Consider the following 18,264-nt stretch of genomic DNA (forward strand, 5'->3'; position numbering starts at 1 on the left):
TAATTAATAAAGTATTGTAAATTTAGATGATAAAATTGATACGCCTTTATAACAATAAAATTTAAGATTAAGATAATAATATTTAATCATAAATAAAGCTTACATAATTAGTAGATGATGATAATTAACAAAGTGCTAGTATGAAAAATCTTTTAATTTCTTCATTTCAATTAGGGTTTAGTTTTTTATTTGAAAATTCTTAAGGTCTAATTATATTAATATTTATTAATTAATATGTGAAAAATCTAGATGCAATTGCAGGTTTTGGCTTGGGTGTAGTTTATACAAATTGCCTTGGATTAAGTCTTTATTTTGGATTATCAACAGGTTTTGAAATATTAGCTTCTCATGCGTATGGAGCTAAAAAATATTAACTTGTGGGTTTATTATTAAATAAGTGTTTTTTTATCGCCTTTATTATGTTTATTCCAATATGCTTTTGTATGATATTTTCAAAATATATTTTGCATATATGGAATAAAAATGAAATGTTATGCGAATATTCTCGATAATATTGCATTACATAAATTCCTGGCATTATATTTCTTGCTACATATTTTATTTTTAAAGGTAATTAATTATTTTTATTATTTTATTTAAAAATAATTTAAAAAGGATACTTAAATGCATAAAATGAATATAGATCTTAATTTTATATAAGTGCGATGAATTATCCTTTTATTTTTTTATATTCTTATATATTTATTGGTGTTCTTGACTTGGGGGTATATGGAGCTGCCATTACATTTAATTTAAGTAGATTCTAAAATTTGATTCTTTTATTTATTTTTATTAAGAGAAAACCTTCTCTGTAAAGATGCTAAACTTCATTTTCTAGATAAGCATTTTTAAATAACTGGGATTTTTTAAAAACAGTAATTCCTATAGGAGCAATTGTTTCTGCAGATTGGGTAATATATGAAGTATAATCAGGAATAGCATCAAATTTAAAATAATCATAATATGCAGCTCATTTATCTTTATCGAACTTTAACACTAGTTTTTTTTGTTTTGCCTTAGGTTATTCTATTGGTAGTAGTACATATGTAGGGAACGAAATGGGACAAAAAAAACATAAAATCAGCTAAATAATATGGAATTTATGGTATGTATATTATTTTTGGCCACATAGCAACTATATGGCTTCTTTTGGGATTTTTAAGAAAATAATTTGCTTCAATGCTAACTAATTATCCAGATGTTAATGAAGCATTTACTAATACTTATTATATTTTTTTATTCTAAAATAGTATTGATGGAATTAAAAATGTTTTTTCTGGTTATTTAAGAGCTATTGGAAAAGAGTTTTTATGTAGTATAATTTTCATTTGTTCTAATGGTATTATTGGAATAAGTATATCTTATTTTTTAGCTTTTAACTTCGGTTATGACTTAAATGGTATTTGGTGGGGATTAGTTTCGGGTATTGGAATTAATATATTGTTTTAAATATTGGTTATTTTAAAGACTGATTTAAATGTGGTACTTAAAGAAATTCATTAAAGAATTTCTAAAAATGATAAAAATATGGAAACGATAAATAGTATGCAGAGTATTATAAGTAAATGAAATATTTTTACTTTTATAAATATGAAGATACATAAATATTTGTTATTAATATTAATAATAATAAGTAAATCATTAAAAAAATAATTGTATCCCTATTAATAATTTTTAGATATTAATAATATATTAATTATAATATTATTTATTAAAATTTATTGAATATATTAGTTTCTTTGTCGATTTATATTTTAATAATATTAATAATTAAAAAACAATAAATTTTCAAATAAATTATTATTATACAAATATTTGTAAAAATTAAAATAATATGATTATTTGTTATAATGCGAATTTTCATGAAGGAAAATTGGAAAAATATAGAACGGGAAAGTAATAAATGCAGAATTAAAATATTAAAATTCAAGTCTAATTATAATTTAAATATATTTATAAGATATAAAATAAAAAAATTCCCCTTAATAGTAAATACAAAATTTAATATTACGTTAATAATATAATTAATTAAAAAAAAAAAGGATATAATTAACAAAAATAATATTAAATAAAATTTTTATTTATAAATCTTATATTTAATTATATATCTTTTTCTAATTTTATTAAAATATATATTATTTTATTTATTGTATTTTTATTTTTAATTTACTATAATTTTATTTTATTACTCAATAAAAAAAAGGCTAAAAAAAATTATTAGTGGCCTTTTTTATTAATTGAATGGAAAAAATATATAAAAATAAATATCATATATTAAACATAATATTATCTATATTCCAAGATTGATAGATTTTATAATTTAAATATTTCAATCATAAAATTCACAAAATTCGAGTATTTAGAGTTAAGGCAATTTGAAAAAAAAAATAGTGGACTATGGCTTACTAAAGAAAATTGAAAATAAAAAAATCCATGATAGCTATAAAAAATAAATAGTAATCGTAGTTAGTAAAAAAAAAAAAGAAGAATAAAAAATAAAGAAAAAAAAAAATAAAAGTGAAAAAAATAAGAAAAAAAATATAGAAAAAATAATGAAAAAAATAAGAAAAAAAAAAAAAAAACTAACATAAAAAATATAATGAAAATAATAGATAAATATAATAAAATATATGTATAAATTTAATTATATTTTATATAAATATATATATATATATATTTATATTTATATTTATATTCATATAATTTTTTGTTATAAATAAAAAATCACTTTAATTTTTTAATATGATTTTTGTTTTTATATATGTATTTCTATTAATTATTTTAATATATTATTAATTACCTTAATTAGATTTAAAAAAACAACAAATAATTTTATGATAGAAGTAGTCTTCGTAAAATAAAAATTATTTGTTATATTTATAAATAATTAAGATATGATATTATGATAATATTTACTTAAATACATATATTATTTAATTTATTTAATTCAATTAAATTTTTAAAATATAAAAAATATTTAATGTTTTTATGACTTTTTATTTAATAAAAATAAATTAATTTAAATAATGAACAATAATTTTATATAGTTAGATTTTAATTTTTTTTTATTTTTTTTCGCATAAAGATAATCATTTAGATTTTTTAGAAATAATTTAAAAAAAGCAAAGATATAATAAATGTAAAAACAAGCATTTTTATTTTATAATTCTTCGATGTATTTAATTATTACACTGCATATTATATCGTTTAAGATATGAATAGAAATAAATAAATTATTTAAAATATATTTGTATTTATCAAATTTAATTTTATCTTTTAATTTTTATAAAGAATATCTTATAATTTTATTTTATTTTTATAATAAATATATATATATATATATAAATTGTATATAATTAATAGATTTTAATTTTGTATTTTAAAAATTAATTATTTTATATTTTTTAAGTATATTTTTTAGACTATTTTTTTTTTTCAAACATTTATGTAGTCCAAAAAATTATTTAGTACATATAAATTATTTAATGAGATGTTAATTAAAAATTAATTAATTCTAAAATTTGAATACTAAAAGATATATAATTATTATAATTAAAATGATAATTAGAATATCTTTCATAATTAAGATAATATGATTGTGGTCAAATAATGTTATATATAATATGTTTCCATCTTAAATTTTTTTTGATGTAACAGTAGAACAATATAATGCAGTTATATCAATGAGTAAATAATCAGTGTATGCTGATTGTTCAATTATGATGGAAATATAGTAATTTTAATCATTTGGTTTTTTAGCCCTATTACTGCCTTATTTCTAGTTAAAGGTTTCGAAGGGGATAATTAAATACTATTTTTAAAAAAATATCCACTAAGTTAATTCCTTTTCCAATATTGTATTTCTTTATGGGTTCTTTTGTATCTTTAAGTAGTCAATTTAGTGGAAAAGTGGTGAAAAAAAAAAAATATGTATTAATGGTTTTTAATGATTATATTTAATTTTATTTAGTAAATTCGAGAATAATTCAATGAGTTTTATTTTTGAAGTTCTGGGTTATTTCGATACTATGATTAGAAGAATTTTTTTTTTTTCATTTGTATTTTGAAAAAGGAATTTATTGAAGTTTTTTTTGTTTTATATTAATTATATTATTGTGGAATATTAATAAATTAGTTTTTAATTTTCTTTATTTATTTAAATTAAAAATATTTTTTTAGATTAATTAATTTTTTTATTTTCCTTTTTATTATTATTAGTCGTCTTTTTATTTATAAACAATTTAAATTTTTTTTATTTATATTATTGTTAAAATACTTTTCGTAAATATAATAATAAAATCCAATATTTATTCTAATATGTTTAAAATATTATATATATAATTTTATATATTAATTCAATTAATTCTTTATATTTTTATTTTATTTTTTTACTAAATTATTCGAAAACGGATAAAAAATTCTACTTAATTGATTATAGATATTTACATATTGATAAATATAGTATTTAATAAACAATATATTTTATTATTAAATAAATAAAAAAATGTAATAATATAAATCATTCAAATAATTATTTTTTTAAAGTCTAAATGCATCTTTCGGTATATTCTCATATGGTTATATAATATCCGAAATGTCTTTATTGTATTATTAATTATCACTGGAATTTGGTATATCTAAATACGATACAGATGATTATTATTAAAATGAAGATATGTCCCATTACACAGAAGAGTTTCATTCTACTTTAGTAAATATCAATATAAAATTAAAAATTAAAATTTAAAAGGTTTTAATAATTTCAATTACATCAGTGGGGGCTATTTTTGGATGTATAATGTCAAAATTTCTAATAAATAAAATGGGGCGTCGAAAGTTTATGATTATAAGTGATTTAATACAAATATTTGCGGTTACCTTAGGTTTGATATCTAATATTTATTTTTTTATAATTGCAAGATTTATAATGGGAGTAGCTCTTGGAATGAATTTTTGTGTAGTTTCATTATATATAAAGGAATGTAACCCAATAGAATTAACAGGAAAACTAGGATATTTGTTTTGGATTTCAGCTATATCAGGGATTATTGTCTGTACTATTTTTTGTATGGGATTAAAATAAGTAACAAATAATTAAATGGAAAGACATAACTTTTTATTTGAAATTTATAATTTTTTTTCCTGGATTTGTTTGTGCTTTGAGAATATTTTTACTTGTGTTTTTTTTAAATATGATACTCCCTATTATTATTACCAAAATAGAAATAGATAGTTAGGTAAGAAATATATAGAAAAATATTATAAATAAGAGTTTGTTGACGAAATAGAAAATTTCTTTTTGGAATTATTTAAAGAAAAAAATATATATTAAAATGAAAATAAATAAATTTCAAATGAAAGCTTGGATTAAAAATCGTACAAAAATAGATTTTGTATAAGTATTATATTGTAATTTTTTAATAATATGACTGGAATTAATGCCGTTATTTAATTTTCTAGTTTAATTTTTTCTTAGGTGACTAATGATTATTACAAACTAAATCTATTATTATTATTTTCGAGTATTTTTTTATTAACCTTCTGTATTATAGGTTCTTTTTTACCTCATTTTTTGGGTCATGTTTAGATTCTAAAAATTGGTTATACAAGTGTTAGTTTGATTCTTTTGATGATTTCTATTTTATTTTTGTATGATATTTAAACAAGCGAATATTTGTAAATATTTACTGTCGTACTTTTATTTTCTTTTTATGGTTTTTATATAACTATGATTGGACCTGGAACATGGATTTATTGCAGTGATATTATTGGGGGCGAAGGTATGAGTTTTAGTGCATTTATGGCATGGGTAAGTAAAAGTATTTCTGCAATTATTTGTTTAAATAAAATTATGTTTATTAACTTTTAGATTTTCGGAGTATGTTCTAGTATTGCTTTAGTATTTATTTGGATATTTTGTAAAGAAACTAAAGGTCAAAATTTTATATAAATTGTTTAAATGTTTGAAGAAGATGATAATAATGTTTCTAAAAAATCGGAAGATGAAGTTCAATTAATTAAATGATACTTTTGATAAGATTTTTTTTTTTTTTTTTAATAAATAAGTTATTTTTCATAAAATTGTTATTATTATTATTATTATTTTTTTTTTTAAAAAAAAAAAAATAATAAATTAAAAATATTTTTTAATAAAAATACTTTTATATAATATTTATTTATTTCTTTATAAAAATATAAAAACATAATTAAAGTAAATAAAAAAGAATTTAATTATTAAAAGATGATGGAGAATAGAGGTTCAGATAAACGCAAAAAAATATATTATATATTATATATAGAGAACTTTTATAATATTTTAAATTTAAAAAATGACATTTATAATACTATTAATATAATATAAATAATAGAATATCAGTAAACAAATATAAAACCATAACCAAATAATTAAAGAAGAGAAATTGGAGAAGAAGCTGTCTGGACATTAAGTTCTGCAAAACCAGGAAATGGAATCGAATAATTAAGAGATGGTGATGATAAAACATTTTGGCAGTATTTAATAATATAATTAAATTAATTAATGTTGATAAATAATATATTAAAAATAACTAATTGAAAAAAGGTCTGATGGAAATCAGCCACATTTTATAAATATATAGTTTCAAAAAAAATGAGAATTTAGGTAAAAAATAGATATTTATATTTTATATATATATACATATATATTAAAATTAGTAAAATTAATTATAAATATTTTTAAAATATATATACAAAATAAAATAATATTATTTTAATAAATACTTAAATTTAATATTAAAAGGAAATCGCTATATAATTAGATTTTAAAACTGATGAAAGTTATACTCCTAGTAAAATATCTATAAGAGCTGGTACAAATTTGCAAGATTTAACAGTATAAAATATAATAGAAGAAATATTATAAATATAATTTATTATTAAGGAAGCTGTTTATGTAGAACTAAATGAACCAACTGGTTGGTATATTTTTCCATTAAAAACTAAACTATTGGATGAAACTGAAAAGTATTTATAATAAAATGCTTTTTAATAAATTTTTATTAATTATTAAATATAAATAAGACCTTATATTTTAACAATGAATATTTAAATTGCAATATTATAAAATTAACATAGTGGAAAAGATACTCATGTAAGATAAATTTTAATTTTTGGTCCTAGAGAGTAAATTAAATTTATTATTATAATGACAATAATTTATACGAATAAAAAAAAAAAAAAAAAAGAAAATAAAATTAAGGATTAGGATTTCCTAATTTTAAAAGTCCCGATATTACTTAATATTATACAATTAGATGATTTCTTATTATTATTATTATTATTCTTATTTGTTTTATACATGAATATTTTTTACCAAAACACATCCGAATTTTTTATTAATATAAATACATAGACTTTTTTTTAATAAATTATGTATATAAAAAACATTTTCTATAAATAAAATCATATTTTAATTTTATTAAAATTTAGCAATATAACTTTTCTAGAATATTGTTTTTTTTAGTTTTTTTCTACTTTATCTTCTTCATTTTGTTCTCTAATATAAATTTCTGATATTTTTAATAATTAGTTTTGTTAACTTTCTATATAAGTATCTACTTTATTTTCATATAATTTTATTTTGGGTTTGTAGATGAAAGTGGATATTATTAATTATTTTAATTTTGGTAAAAACTAAACATTTTTTTCGATACTTAGCTAATATAGATTTTTTAAATAATTTTGATCATTTACTTATATAATTTTTTGATCTTATAATATTCTTTAAAAAACAAGCTAATTATATTTACTATATCTATCTTAAAAATTGTATAATTGGTAAATGTAAAATATTAATTATAATAAATACTTATTTAAAAATCTTTTATTAATTTATCATGAGATAATTATTATTAAGGAAATACCAATACTCTAATTAATAAATATTTATATATTTTTTATGGTATTTTATTTAAATTATCTATATATCTATTTTTCATATTATTTCAATCAATGTATTTAAAAATTTTTTTCATATATTAATTTTTATTATTTCTATTATATTTTAATATAATTATTATATATTCACATATTTATGCTTGTTTATTAATTATAATTTCAGATTAATAATTAATTGGATTTATTTTCAAATTTTGGATAATTTAAATATAATATTAGTGATAAATATAATACTTTTTAGACATTTTATCTTTATATGGTCTATACCTTTATTTAGTATTAAAGTATGGGTGATATTTTAATATAATCTTTTTTATGAGGCTTACTTTTGGATACACAATTAAAAATAATTTATTTTAAATAATTATTAAAAATCTAAAAGTTAGTTTAAACGAAAATGCAATTAATTATCTATAGTTAATCTATTTGCAAAATAATTTTTCTTTTAATATTTATTTTTTATTAAAAAATTCACTTTTTTTTGGAATAATAACATATAAATTTATGGATTATTCAATAAACCATTATATATAATGAAAATCAGCAAATTATAGTCATAATTCTTCATTTTTCAAGCAAAAAATGTATAATACAGATATATAAAGATTATATTTAAGTATTTTTAAAAATTTATTAAACGGGAAATATTATTATTCTAATTATTTCAAATACTTTTATGATTTATTTAAAATAAAAATAATATAAATAACATGTCTTCTATTTATACACTTAAATTTAAAGCAACTAGTTATATTGATGCTTGCCTTTAATAAAATTAAGATTCTTAAATAAATTAAGTTACCTATTCCCATAAAAGGGACTAAATTATTTTTTTAAAAAAATTATTTATAAGATTCTTATATACAATTTCTAACAAAAACAGAAAAGATCATAACTATTAAATAAGGAAAAAAATATATTTAAAATGCAAATTATATCAGTTTTCTTTGTATATATATTTTAGTCCAGAAGTTTTAGTAAATAATCCAAATACTGTGTTTTTTAAATTATTAGAAATAATTAAAGAAAATTAATTAGCTTATTAAACGATAAAAAACTAATAATAATTATAAATTATTTATAAAATAATAATTATGAAATTAGAAAATATAATATATATATATATGTATATATATTTATATATAATTTTTTTTTTTTTATAATTTATTATATATTAAAAATTAACTCTTAAACTAATTTTTTTAAAAAAAATAAATTAAATTATTTTTATTTTATACAAAGAACAAATAAAATTTTTTTTAGTGTTCTTTTTAAATTTAATATATTTTATCTTATTTTTTATATAAAAAAAAAAATTAATTAGAAAAATATTACATGTAAATTTTATTATTTAATTTTTTTTTTTATGAAAATTTTATAATAAATTAATTTGTTATTATAAACATTAATATTAGATTTTTTTAAAGAAAATTATGATATGTTTGTATTTGGTAAATAAAAATAATTAAATAAAATAAATATAAAGGAATAAATACTTTATCTAATTAATAAATTAAATATTTTTATATAATAAAAAAATATAATTGTATTAGAAAATAATTTTATCATAAAATTAATAATACAATAAATATAATAAATATAAATATTAATTAATAAAAAGAATTATTAAATTAATTCGAGAAATAATTAAAATTAAAACAAATTACATTTATAATACATTAACAAATATAATTTATAATAGTATTTAATTTAATTAACTGAGCTATTTGAAAAATAATAAAAATTATTTATTTTAAAAATATATTAAAATATATATATTATAAATATATAATAGTATTTATAAATTTTAAAAAATATATATAAAATAATATATAAATATTTTTTATTTTATATAAATTAATTAATAATTAAAAAAATTATTATTATTTTAAAAATACAATTTTTATTTATAAAATAAAACTATACTTATAATATAATATTTATTTTTATATACTTTTTATAAATATTTGTAATAATATAAAATTCGATTATATTTATTATTTAAATATATAATTTTATTACTAAATTTAATTATTTAAACATTAAAATGGTTCTATTTTATATATTAAAATATAACTATACTTTAAAAATGTAAATAGAATTGTTTTTGCTTTATTTTTAAGATTAAATTTTAATGATTACAAATAAAAAAATTAATATTTTTTTCATTTTTATATTAAATTGAAAATAATTTTAATATTTACATTTTATCCATAATGTAAAAGTGTTATTAAACTAAAAATTAAATTTAGTTTTTTAAATTATTTTAATTGATTATAATTAAATAATAATACCATAAAGTTTAATTATAAAATATTAAATATAGAATTTTAAGTATTTTTAACACTAGTATAACTTTTTTAAATTATAGTTACTATAATTATTATTATAAAATTGTATAATAAATATGTTGGTGTTTAAAATAAAAAAATTATATATAAAGTTTAGCATTTTTTGGAATACTATTAAAAATAAAGTTAATTTAATAATACAAAAACAAGAAAAATAGTTTATAATTTAAGTAAAATTTAATATTTTTTTTTTTAGGTAAAAAAAAATAAATAAATTAAAATTTATTTTAAAATTAATAAAAAATATTTAAAATAAAAACGTAAAAAAAAATAATAATATTTTAATAATTAATAAAATAAAATAAAATAAAATAAAATAAAATAAATTAAAATAAAAATAAAATAAATAAATTAAAATAAAAATAAAATAAAACAAGCATATTATATAACCACATATAAAATATTTTTAATTTTTCAAATTTCTTTTTACAATATTTCTCTACAATAGGGACATTTTTAACTTTACTAAATCCATTACCCTATACATTTTATATGGAATAAATGCTCACATTGTAATTTTCGAACTTTTTCATTTTTTGGAATATCTTCAAGGCAAATACAGCATAGAGTTTATTCTTTACAATCAATAATTTAATTTTCTTCTTATATTTTTTGTTTTTGCGCAATATCATCTTTTCTTCTAAGCCTTAAAGCTTAACAAATTAATAGAGGCTTCATATTTCATCTTCTAGTTCAAAATTATAATAAAATCGAGTGATTTTTATATATATTCGTATGATTCTTACAGTTATTCTTAAATTAAATATAAATTGGAAATAGAAATTAAACATGTTCCTTCTCTTGAATAATGTTTATTTTAATTTTAATATATTTTTAAAGCTATAATATAGTAATCTAAAGAGTTCTTGAAGTCTCTTTGTTTTTAGAAAAGAAATGCTAACTTTTTATATATAGAAGCCAAATATAACGAATTCTCGCCATAGTTTTATTTTTATATGTTTATAGCTTCTAAATATAAAGACTGGGATTCTTAATATTTGTGATTATCTTTACTTTCATAAGCTTTTTATAATAAATCTTTTATTTTTTCACATTCTATTTCATTTTTAATCAAAAAATCACTTACTTATATTTCTTATTCAGATAATTGTATATATTATTATTTGGTTTCCATATTTTTTTTTATTGAATTATATATATTGCTTATATTTGATTATTTTAAATATTATAATTATTAATTTTTTTTAACATTTATATTTTATTTTTTTTATTTGTTTAATTATTTTTAATTATTAAATTGCATTTTTATTATAATTATTAATAAAATAGCTTTTTTTATTATTTTTACAAAATAATATTATAATTAACATTATATATATAAAGGAATTTAAATTTATAATATTCTAAGCTTAAAATTATTTACAATTAATAATAGTATATAATATTTTTTTTTTATATATTTATTATTTTGAAGTTTGATATAATTATATTATTCGAAACAATATTTGAATATTTTTTTATCAAATATATTGTATTTATGTAAAAATATAAGGCATTTAACATATTTAGATATTTAAAAATATAAAATAATATTAAAATAATTATTAAATTTATGATAAATAAATAATTTAATATAATATATATTTTAATAAATTATCTTACTTATATATTTACATTGTTGTAATATAATATTTTAAACCATTTTTTAATATTTATAAAAATAGATATAAACATTTATTATATTATTATAAATTTATAAATTTCGAAAAAATATAAAAAAAAGTTTTTAAATTTAATATGAATATATATATTACTAAATTGTCATTTAAAAATATAAATAAAAAGGATAAAATATAAATAAATTTTATCAAGAAAGATAATATAAATATATAAAATATTATTTTTTTAAAAAAAGTTTATTTTAATTTTATATAAAATTTTTTATTCATTTTATTATTTTATTTTTAAATTATTAATTGCCTTAAAAGTCCAATAATATAATATTTAAATTAAAATATAATTAATTATTGTTTATTACTGTTTTTTATTTATTTTTTTTCAAATACATTTATATTATTTTATAATATCATGAATAATTATAAATTGTAATAAATTTTATAAAAGTTTTAGGGAAGCATTAATTAATTTCAAAGAATGAAAAAATATAAAATATAGTGTGTTTAATTAAATTAAATAATCATTTTTAAGGAAAAAATTTAAAATTATATAATTTAATTTTTCTCTTTTTATGAATTTAGCTTTTTTGGTTTTTTTTTGATTTTTTTTTTTTTATATAAAAAAAAATTTAAATATTAATATAAAGATAATCATTTTTTTTTAAATTGTATTATTTTGAAAAATAAAATAAAATAAAAAAAAATGATCATAGAAGGTATACTCAAAAAAATAAATAAATATTAAAAAGAAGTATAGCCATATAAATTTATAAAAAAGATACCATTAAGCCTTTTGGAGAGCACGTTAATTTTGATTTTCAAAATGAAATTTAAAAACATCAAAAACAAATAAATACAGAATAAATGTTAAGTTTTAATGAGGATATTATAGAAAAAGAAAACAAAGTAAGAAACGAATATATTTTTTAACAAAAATTTAATTAATTTCTTAAAATAAATTTAAAAAGATATTAAAAGAAAGTAACTTAAAAACAAACTATTTCGCAGGTTGAATAAAAAAAAAGTCTAATAACAGAAAATAAAACATATATATATATATATATATATATATATATATATATTCATAAACAGAAGATAAATAAACAAAATCACAAAATGTTTACCAAAATTAAGATAATACAAATCAATGTTTCGAACAAAAAAACTAGCAAGAAGCAACTTAAACTGATTCTCAAAACAATAATGAAGAGTAAAATATAAAATAAAATAAAAATAAAAAATAAACAAAAAGATAAACACTTGAATAACTTTTAGATTAAGTTGGCTAAGAACATGATAGTGAAGATGAAGGAATTTAAGACTACAAAATAGGAGGATATCATCCAGTACATATAGGAGAAGTGATAAATAAGAGATATGTAGTAATTCAGAAAATTGGTTGGGGCCATTTTTCTACAGTATGGTTAGCTAAAGATTTTAAATATGAAACATATGTAGCATTGAAAGTGCAGAAATGCGCTAATAACTATTTAGAAGCTGCTTTTGATGAAGTGGAAGTATTATAAAAAGTTGCATAGAAATGCAAAGACCCTGAATGGTTAAAAGATTTATAGAAATATCATTAAGATGAGAACAGAAAGTATTTAACAAAAGATGATTGTTAAGTAGTTTAATTATTGAATAGTTTTATATATAATGGGCCTTATGGAAGCCATTTTTGTTTTGTGTTTGAAATTCTTGGAGTTAATTTACTTGAAGTAATAAAAAGATATAATTATTAAGGTGTTCCGATGAATTTATGTAGAAAAATAGCTAAATAATGTCTTATAGGGTTAGATTTTTTAGATAGATATTGTAATGTTATTCATACTGATTTAAAACCGGAAAATGTGTTGCTTTAATTGACTTAGGAAGATCTTAAAGATATTGTTGAAAATGGGTAAATTAAAGGAAGGGAAGTATGTGAATAAAGACTTTAAGTTATTAGAAAATTACTTGGATTATAGGAAATTATGGATATTAAGGAAGAAAAAATTAATGAAAATGAGAAAAAGGAAGCTGTTATTATTAATAGTTTAAATATAGAGAATTTTAAAAAATTAAAAGAGAAACTAAAAGAAGGGAATTTGACGAAAAACTAGAAGAAAAATTTAAAGAAAAAAATAAATAAAAAGAAAAATAAATTATAGGAAGAAGGGGTTCCTATAAATAAACTTTCTTAAGAAAATAATAATTAACAATAAAATAATGATTAAGAAAATAATAATTAAGATAATTTCAAATTGTTTTCTAAACCAGATTAATAAATTTTAAATAAAAATACCCTTTTAAGAGGACCTAAATTATAGGAAGATTTTAAGTTAAAGATTGCGGATTTAGGAAACGCTTGTTATACTTTTTATCATTTTTCGACTTAAATTTAGACTAGATAATATCGTTCTCCTGAAGTATTTTATTTTTCTTTTTTTTCTTTTATTAATTATAAAAGGTACTTATTGGTAATATGTATAATCAAACTGCAGATATTTGGAGTTTAGCATGTATGCTTTTTGAAATATTAACTGGAGATTTTCTATTTGAACCTAGAAAAGGGCCTAATTTTTCGAAAAATGATGATCATTTAGCCCAAATATAGGAATTATGTAAAAAGTTCCCTAAAAATTATGCTTTGAAAGGAACAAATTCTAAGGTATTTTTTACTTAGTAAAAATAATATAATTTTATTAAATTAATAAAATTAGAAATATTTCGATAAAAATGGTAAACTTAAAAGAATTCCTTAATTACATTATTGGCCTTTACATTGTGTTTTGATTGAAAAGTAAAAAAAATTAAATTAAATAAATATTTATATTTATTAAAAAAAAAAAAAATAGATATCATATCAAAGAAAAGAAGCTAGAGAATTTGAAGATTTTATGATGTAAATGTTAAATTGTATACCTGAAAAGAGAAAAACAGCTTAATAAATGTTAGAACATCCATGGCTAAAAGGATAAACAAACGAATATGAATATAAAATGAATGAATAATAATATAACGACTATATGAAAGCTAAACAAAAATAAATTGATATTGCAAAGTTAATTGGTTATGAAATAGAATAGGATAAAAATTATATTTCTAGTTCAGATGATCATGATGCTGATAATGAATAAAATGACAACTTAGGCGAAGATGAAGATGATAGTTAATTCTATGATTATAAACCTAATATTGATAGAAAACTTGTAGATAGGTCTTTTACTAATTTAGGATATATTGGATATGGGGATGGTATTAATTTTGGAGAACTTGATAATGCAGGAAATTGGTAATTTATAAATACAAAATGAAAAATTTTAAAAAAAGAATAATAATTAAAAAAAAACTATAATATAATATTAATAATATTAATATTATATTAGTAAATTTGATTGAAAAAAATAAAAAAATAAAAATAAAAAATTATATATAAAAGTCTTTAGTAATTATCTTTAATAATTTTTTATTTTAAAATTGAATTTACTTTTATTTATTTTTTCTTTTTTTTTAAAAAAAATATTATTAATTTAGTTTTATATTTTTTTTTAAAAAAAATAATAAATTAATCTTATTTTTTTATAAATATATATATTTTTTTTTTTTCAAATAATTATTCTTTTTTTTTAAAAAATGCATTGTAAATAGTATTAATTTGCATTTAAATATAAATATTGTTTTTATTAAAAAAAATCAATGTGAACTAAGTTAAGTCCATCCATAAGTCCAATCTTTTTTGTAAAAATAATTAATTTTTTTTTTTTTTATATTATAATTTTATGTTTAAAATAATATAATTATATTAATATTATTTAATAATTATAAATTACCGTAAACTAAAATAGCAGTAAAAGACCACATTAAAGGATATTTTAATCTAAAGAATTTAAGAGCTTTTTTGTTTTTGTTTTTGTAAAATGTAAATATTGATTATATTTTTAAATAAAATATAAATTTTAAATAAATTACGGGTGGAATGATCTTTTGTATTCCATCTCCATCTATTAACTCTATAAGTAAACATTTATTAATTCTTATATCTTTAAATATTTTAATCAATATGATATTTGAAAAGTTTTCTTCCTTATTTATTAACTTATTAAATTTAATTCATTTTTAATTTATTATTATAATATAATATTTTATTTTATTTTATTTATATAATTATAAATATATAATATTTTTTACATTTATAAAATATATGTTTATTAAAATATATATTTTAAATATTTATAAAATATATTTATATAATTTTTTTTTTAATTAAAATATTTCTTTATAATTTAGTTAATAATATAAATAAATATATATATAATTATTTATATATATAAATATAATTATTATATATTATAAAAAATTTGATAATATAAAATAATAATAAATATTTTTAATTAGATATTTTTTTATATTTTATTTATTTAGTATAAAAGTTTTCCATATATATAATAACTTTTTTTTTTATATTAAATAAATTTTTTTATTTTAAATTTTGATATTTCAATTTAATTTTTATTTATAATTATCTAAAATACATTGGTTTTCTATATATTTTTTAAAGAGTAAACTTAATAATTTAAATTAAAAATTTTCTTTAAAATAAATATTTTTTTATTTATTAAATTATTAATTATATATATATAAACACTTATAAAAATTTATTATTTATAAATAAATATAAATATTTTAATTTTATATTTTTCATAAATTATTTTTTTTCTTCATTTTATTTTAATTTTAATTATCTAAATTTTCTTTAAAAAAGATACGAAATATAATTTGTGATTTTAACTTTAATTTATTTAATAAATATTAAATTTTTAATTTTATAATTAAAAAATATGGAGAACCTGGGCATTGATCCCAGTGCCTCTCGTATGCTAAACGAGCGCTCTACCATTTGAGCTAGATCCCCATTTTCATAATATTTAATTGAAAAAAAACAATAAAAGTATTAATTTAAAAAAATAATAATTATAATACTTTTTTATTTTTTATTTTTCTGTCATTTTACAAAATAACTAGATTATATAGAAAAGGACATTCTTAATTTATAATTTTTTATTATCAATTATAATATATTAAAATATATTTTTATATTATTCTTATTCTTTATACACTTCGAATATTATTAAATAAAAATTTATTTTAAATGTTAAATTATTATATATTTATAGATTATAATGTTCTTTATTCGTATTTTAACGGTATATAATATTTAAGTAATGAATACTTATTTATAAAATAAAATTAATTTAATAAAATTATAAAAAACTCGACAATATGTAAATAAAAATGTTATGTACTAAAAACATATTTTTTTTTTTTTTTATTTCTATTTATAATATGTTAATAATTTCAAAATCTACTTATTCATTATATTTAATTTAAATCTTATTAATTTTTTTTACTTACTTTTTAGACCTTTTTCTCTAACAAATTACAAAAACGATTAGTAAGAAATATATTTTGATTTTTTAAATAAATCTATACAATTATTATATGCTTTATCTATTTGCTCATCATTTTATATTACACTGATATTAATAGCTGAATTATAACAAACTATATATAATTATTATGAAATTTTATTAATATATGCTTATTCCATATATTTTATATTTTTTTTATATTAAATATATAGGTTGTACTTTATATATGTAAATATAAATATATATATATATATATATATATATATATATATATATATATATATCTTAATACTTTTATTATTAAATTTATTTTTAGCATATGTTTTATATAGTTTTTTTTAAATTTAAATCTTAATTATTTATTTGCAATATTTGAAAATAAGATAAAAATTTTATTTAAACAAAATAATTCATTTAGTAAAAAATAAAATAATTTATTTTATTTTTAAATTTCTGAAATTATATTTATCAAAATAAAATTTTACTTAACAATTAATATCTATAAAAGAAAGGAAAATAATAATTTAAATATAAAATATATTTAGATTTATTATATAAATATATATACATTTTATTAATTAAACAATAAAAAAACAAAAAAAATCTTTTTTTAAAAATGTAATTTCCATAACAAATAGTTGACAGTAGTAAATTTAAAACACAACTTTGCAAGCATTATAGTGCAAGTAAATATAAAATCATATAAACTAAAAAAAAAAAAATAATAGGTAGAACATGCCCAAAGAAAAACGAATGTTGTTTTGCACATGTAAAAAAATTAAAAAATTAATAAAAAATCAAATAAATTTATAATATTACTTTAACAAAAAATATATATTATATAGGGAGAACATGAATTATAGATGGGAAATTAAGTAAATAAAAAAAAATATTTATTAAAATAATATATATATATATATATATCAAAAG

General features: G+C 15.5%; 4 protein-coding genes and 1 non-coding gene across 5 annotated transcripts, besides 34 other annotated features; 3 read left to right on the top strand and 2 right to left on the bottom strand. All coding sequences in view use genetic code 6, as the record gives it.

Moving 5' to 3' along the window:
* Nucleotides 1-26: 26 nt before the first annotated feature.
* On the top strand, nt 27-1,223 carry IMG5_159060 (MatE efflux family protein, putative; the record flags this gene model as incomplete). Its single annotated transcript, XM_004030480.1, has 2 exons — nt 27-570; nt 616-1,223. 2 exons carry the CDS (start codon nt 27-29, stop codon nt 1,206-1,208), a joined length of 1,137 nt encoding a protein of 378 aa, XP_004030528.1. The 3' UTR covers nt 1,209-1,223.
* A 1,247-nt stretch (nt 1,224-2,470) lies between these two features.
* Nucleotides 2,471-2,582: a microsatellite.
* Nucleotides 2,472-2,582: a microsatellite.
* Nucleotides 2,473-2,582: a microsatellite.
* Nucleotides 2,476-2,613: a microsatellite.
* Nucleotides 2,478-2,582: a microsatellite.
* Nucleotides 2,491-2,611: a microsatellite.
* Nucleotides 2,502-2,606: a microsatellite.
* A 32-nt stretch (nt 2,614-2,645) lies between the features above and the next one.
* Nucleotides 2,646-2,695: a microsatellite.
* Nucleotides 2,653-2,695: a microsatellite.
* Nucleotides 2,661-2,701: a microsatellite.
* A 3,674-nt stretch (nt 2,702-6,375) lies between these two features.
* IMG5_159070 (hypothetical protein) lies at nt 6,376-7,296 on the top strand (the record flags this gene model as incomplete). The annotated part of the gene is made up of 5 exons (XM_004030481.1): nt 6,376-6,510; nt 6,581-6,640; nt 6,779-7,002; nt 7,060-7,161; nt 7,224-7,296. Exons 2-5 carry the CDS (start codon nt 6,629-6,631, stop codon nt 7,294-7,296), a joined length of 411 nt encoding a protein of 136 aa, XP_004030529.1. The 5' UTR covers nt 6,376-6,510; nt 6,581-6,628.
* Nucleotides 7,297-8,994: 1,698 nt separating this feature from the next.
* Nucleotides 8,995-9,059: a microsatellite.
* Nucleotides 9,043-9,080: a microsatellite.
* Nucleotides 9,081-9,659: 579 nt separating this feature from the next.
* Nucleotides 9,660-9,770: a microsatellite.
* Nucleotides 9,692-9,772: a microsatellite.
* Nucleotides 9,695-9,769: a microsatellite.
* Nucleotides 9,773-9,778: 6 nt separating the features above from the next.
* Nucleotides 9,779-9,830: a microsatellite.
* A 746-nt stretch (nt 9,831-10,576) lies between these two features.
* Nucleotides 10,577-10,659: a microsatellite.
* An 866-nt stretch (nt 10,660-11,525) lies between these two features.
* Nucleotides 11,526-11,594: a microsatellite.
* A 539-nt stretch (nt 11,595-12,133) lies between these two features.
* Nucleotides 12,134-12,201: a microsatellite.
* Nucleotides 12,202-12,787: 586 nt separating this feature from the next.
* On the top strand, nt 12,788-15,219 carry IMG5_159080 (serine protein kinase, putative; the record flags this gene model as incomplete). Its single annotated transcript, XM_004030482.1, has 6 exons — nt 12,788-12,829; nt 12,892-12,931; nt 13,016-13,133; nt 13,176-13,944; nt 14,373-14,573; nt 14,761-15,219. 6 exons carry the CDS (start codon nt 12,788-12,790, stop codon nt 15,217-15,219), a joined length of 1,629 nt encoding a protein of 542 aa, XP_004030530.1.
* Nucleotides 12,970-13,005: a microsatellite.
* Nucleotides 14,103-14,151: a microsatellite.
* Nucleotides 14,103-14,156: a microsatellite.
* Nucleotides 15,220-15,468: 249 nt separating the features above from the next.
* Nucleotides 15,469-15,534: a microsatellite.
* Nucleotides 15,469-15,538: a microsatellite.
* Nucleotides 15,480-15,536: a microsatellite.
* On the bottom strand, nt 15,512-16,042 carry IMG5_159090 (hypothetical protein; the record flags this gene model as incomplete). The annotated part of the gene is made up of 3 exons (XM_004030483.1): nt 15,512-15,636; nt 15,736-15,798; nt 15,875-16,042. Coding segments are annotated over 3 exons (267 nt in total), but the record flags the coding sequence as incomplete, so codon positions are not given.
* Nucleotides 16,020-16,070: a microsatellite.
* A 23-nt stretch (nt 16,071-16,093) lies between these two features.
* Nucleotides 16,094-16,153: a microsatellite.
* Nucleotides 16,095-16,124: a microsatellite.
* A 45-nt stretch (nt 16,154-16,198) lies between the features above and the next one.
* Nucleotides 16,199-16,252: a microsatellite.
* Nucleotides 16,209-16,281: a microsatellite.
* Nucleotides 16,282-16,477: 196 nt separating this feature from the next.
* Nucleotides 16,478-16,516: a microsatellite.
* Nucleotides 16,517-16,744: 228 nt separating this feature from the next.
* On the bottom strand, nt 16,745-16,817 carry IMG5_159100. The gene has a single exon. It is a non-coding gene; the product is annotated as a tRNA-Ala (tRNA).
* Nucleotides 16,818-17,555: 738 nt separating this feature from the next.
* Nucleotides 17,556-17,618: a microsatellite.
* Nucleotides 17,619-17,862: 244 nt separating this feature from the next.
* Nucleotides 17,863-17,911: a microsatellite.
* A 195-nt stretch (nt 17,912-18,106) lies between these two features.
* Nucleotides 18,107-18,147: a microsatellite.
* The last annotated feature ends 117 nt before the right edge of the window (nt 18,148-18,264 follow it).

This window comes from Ichthyophthirius multifiliis, assembly GCF_000220395.1.
Source record: "Ichthyophthirius multifiliis unplaced genomic scaffold scaff_1120509251204, whole genome shotgun sequence".
NCBI lineage: Eukaryota > Ciliophora > Oligohymenophorea > Hymenostomatida > Ichthyophthirius > Ichthyophthirius multifiliis.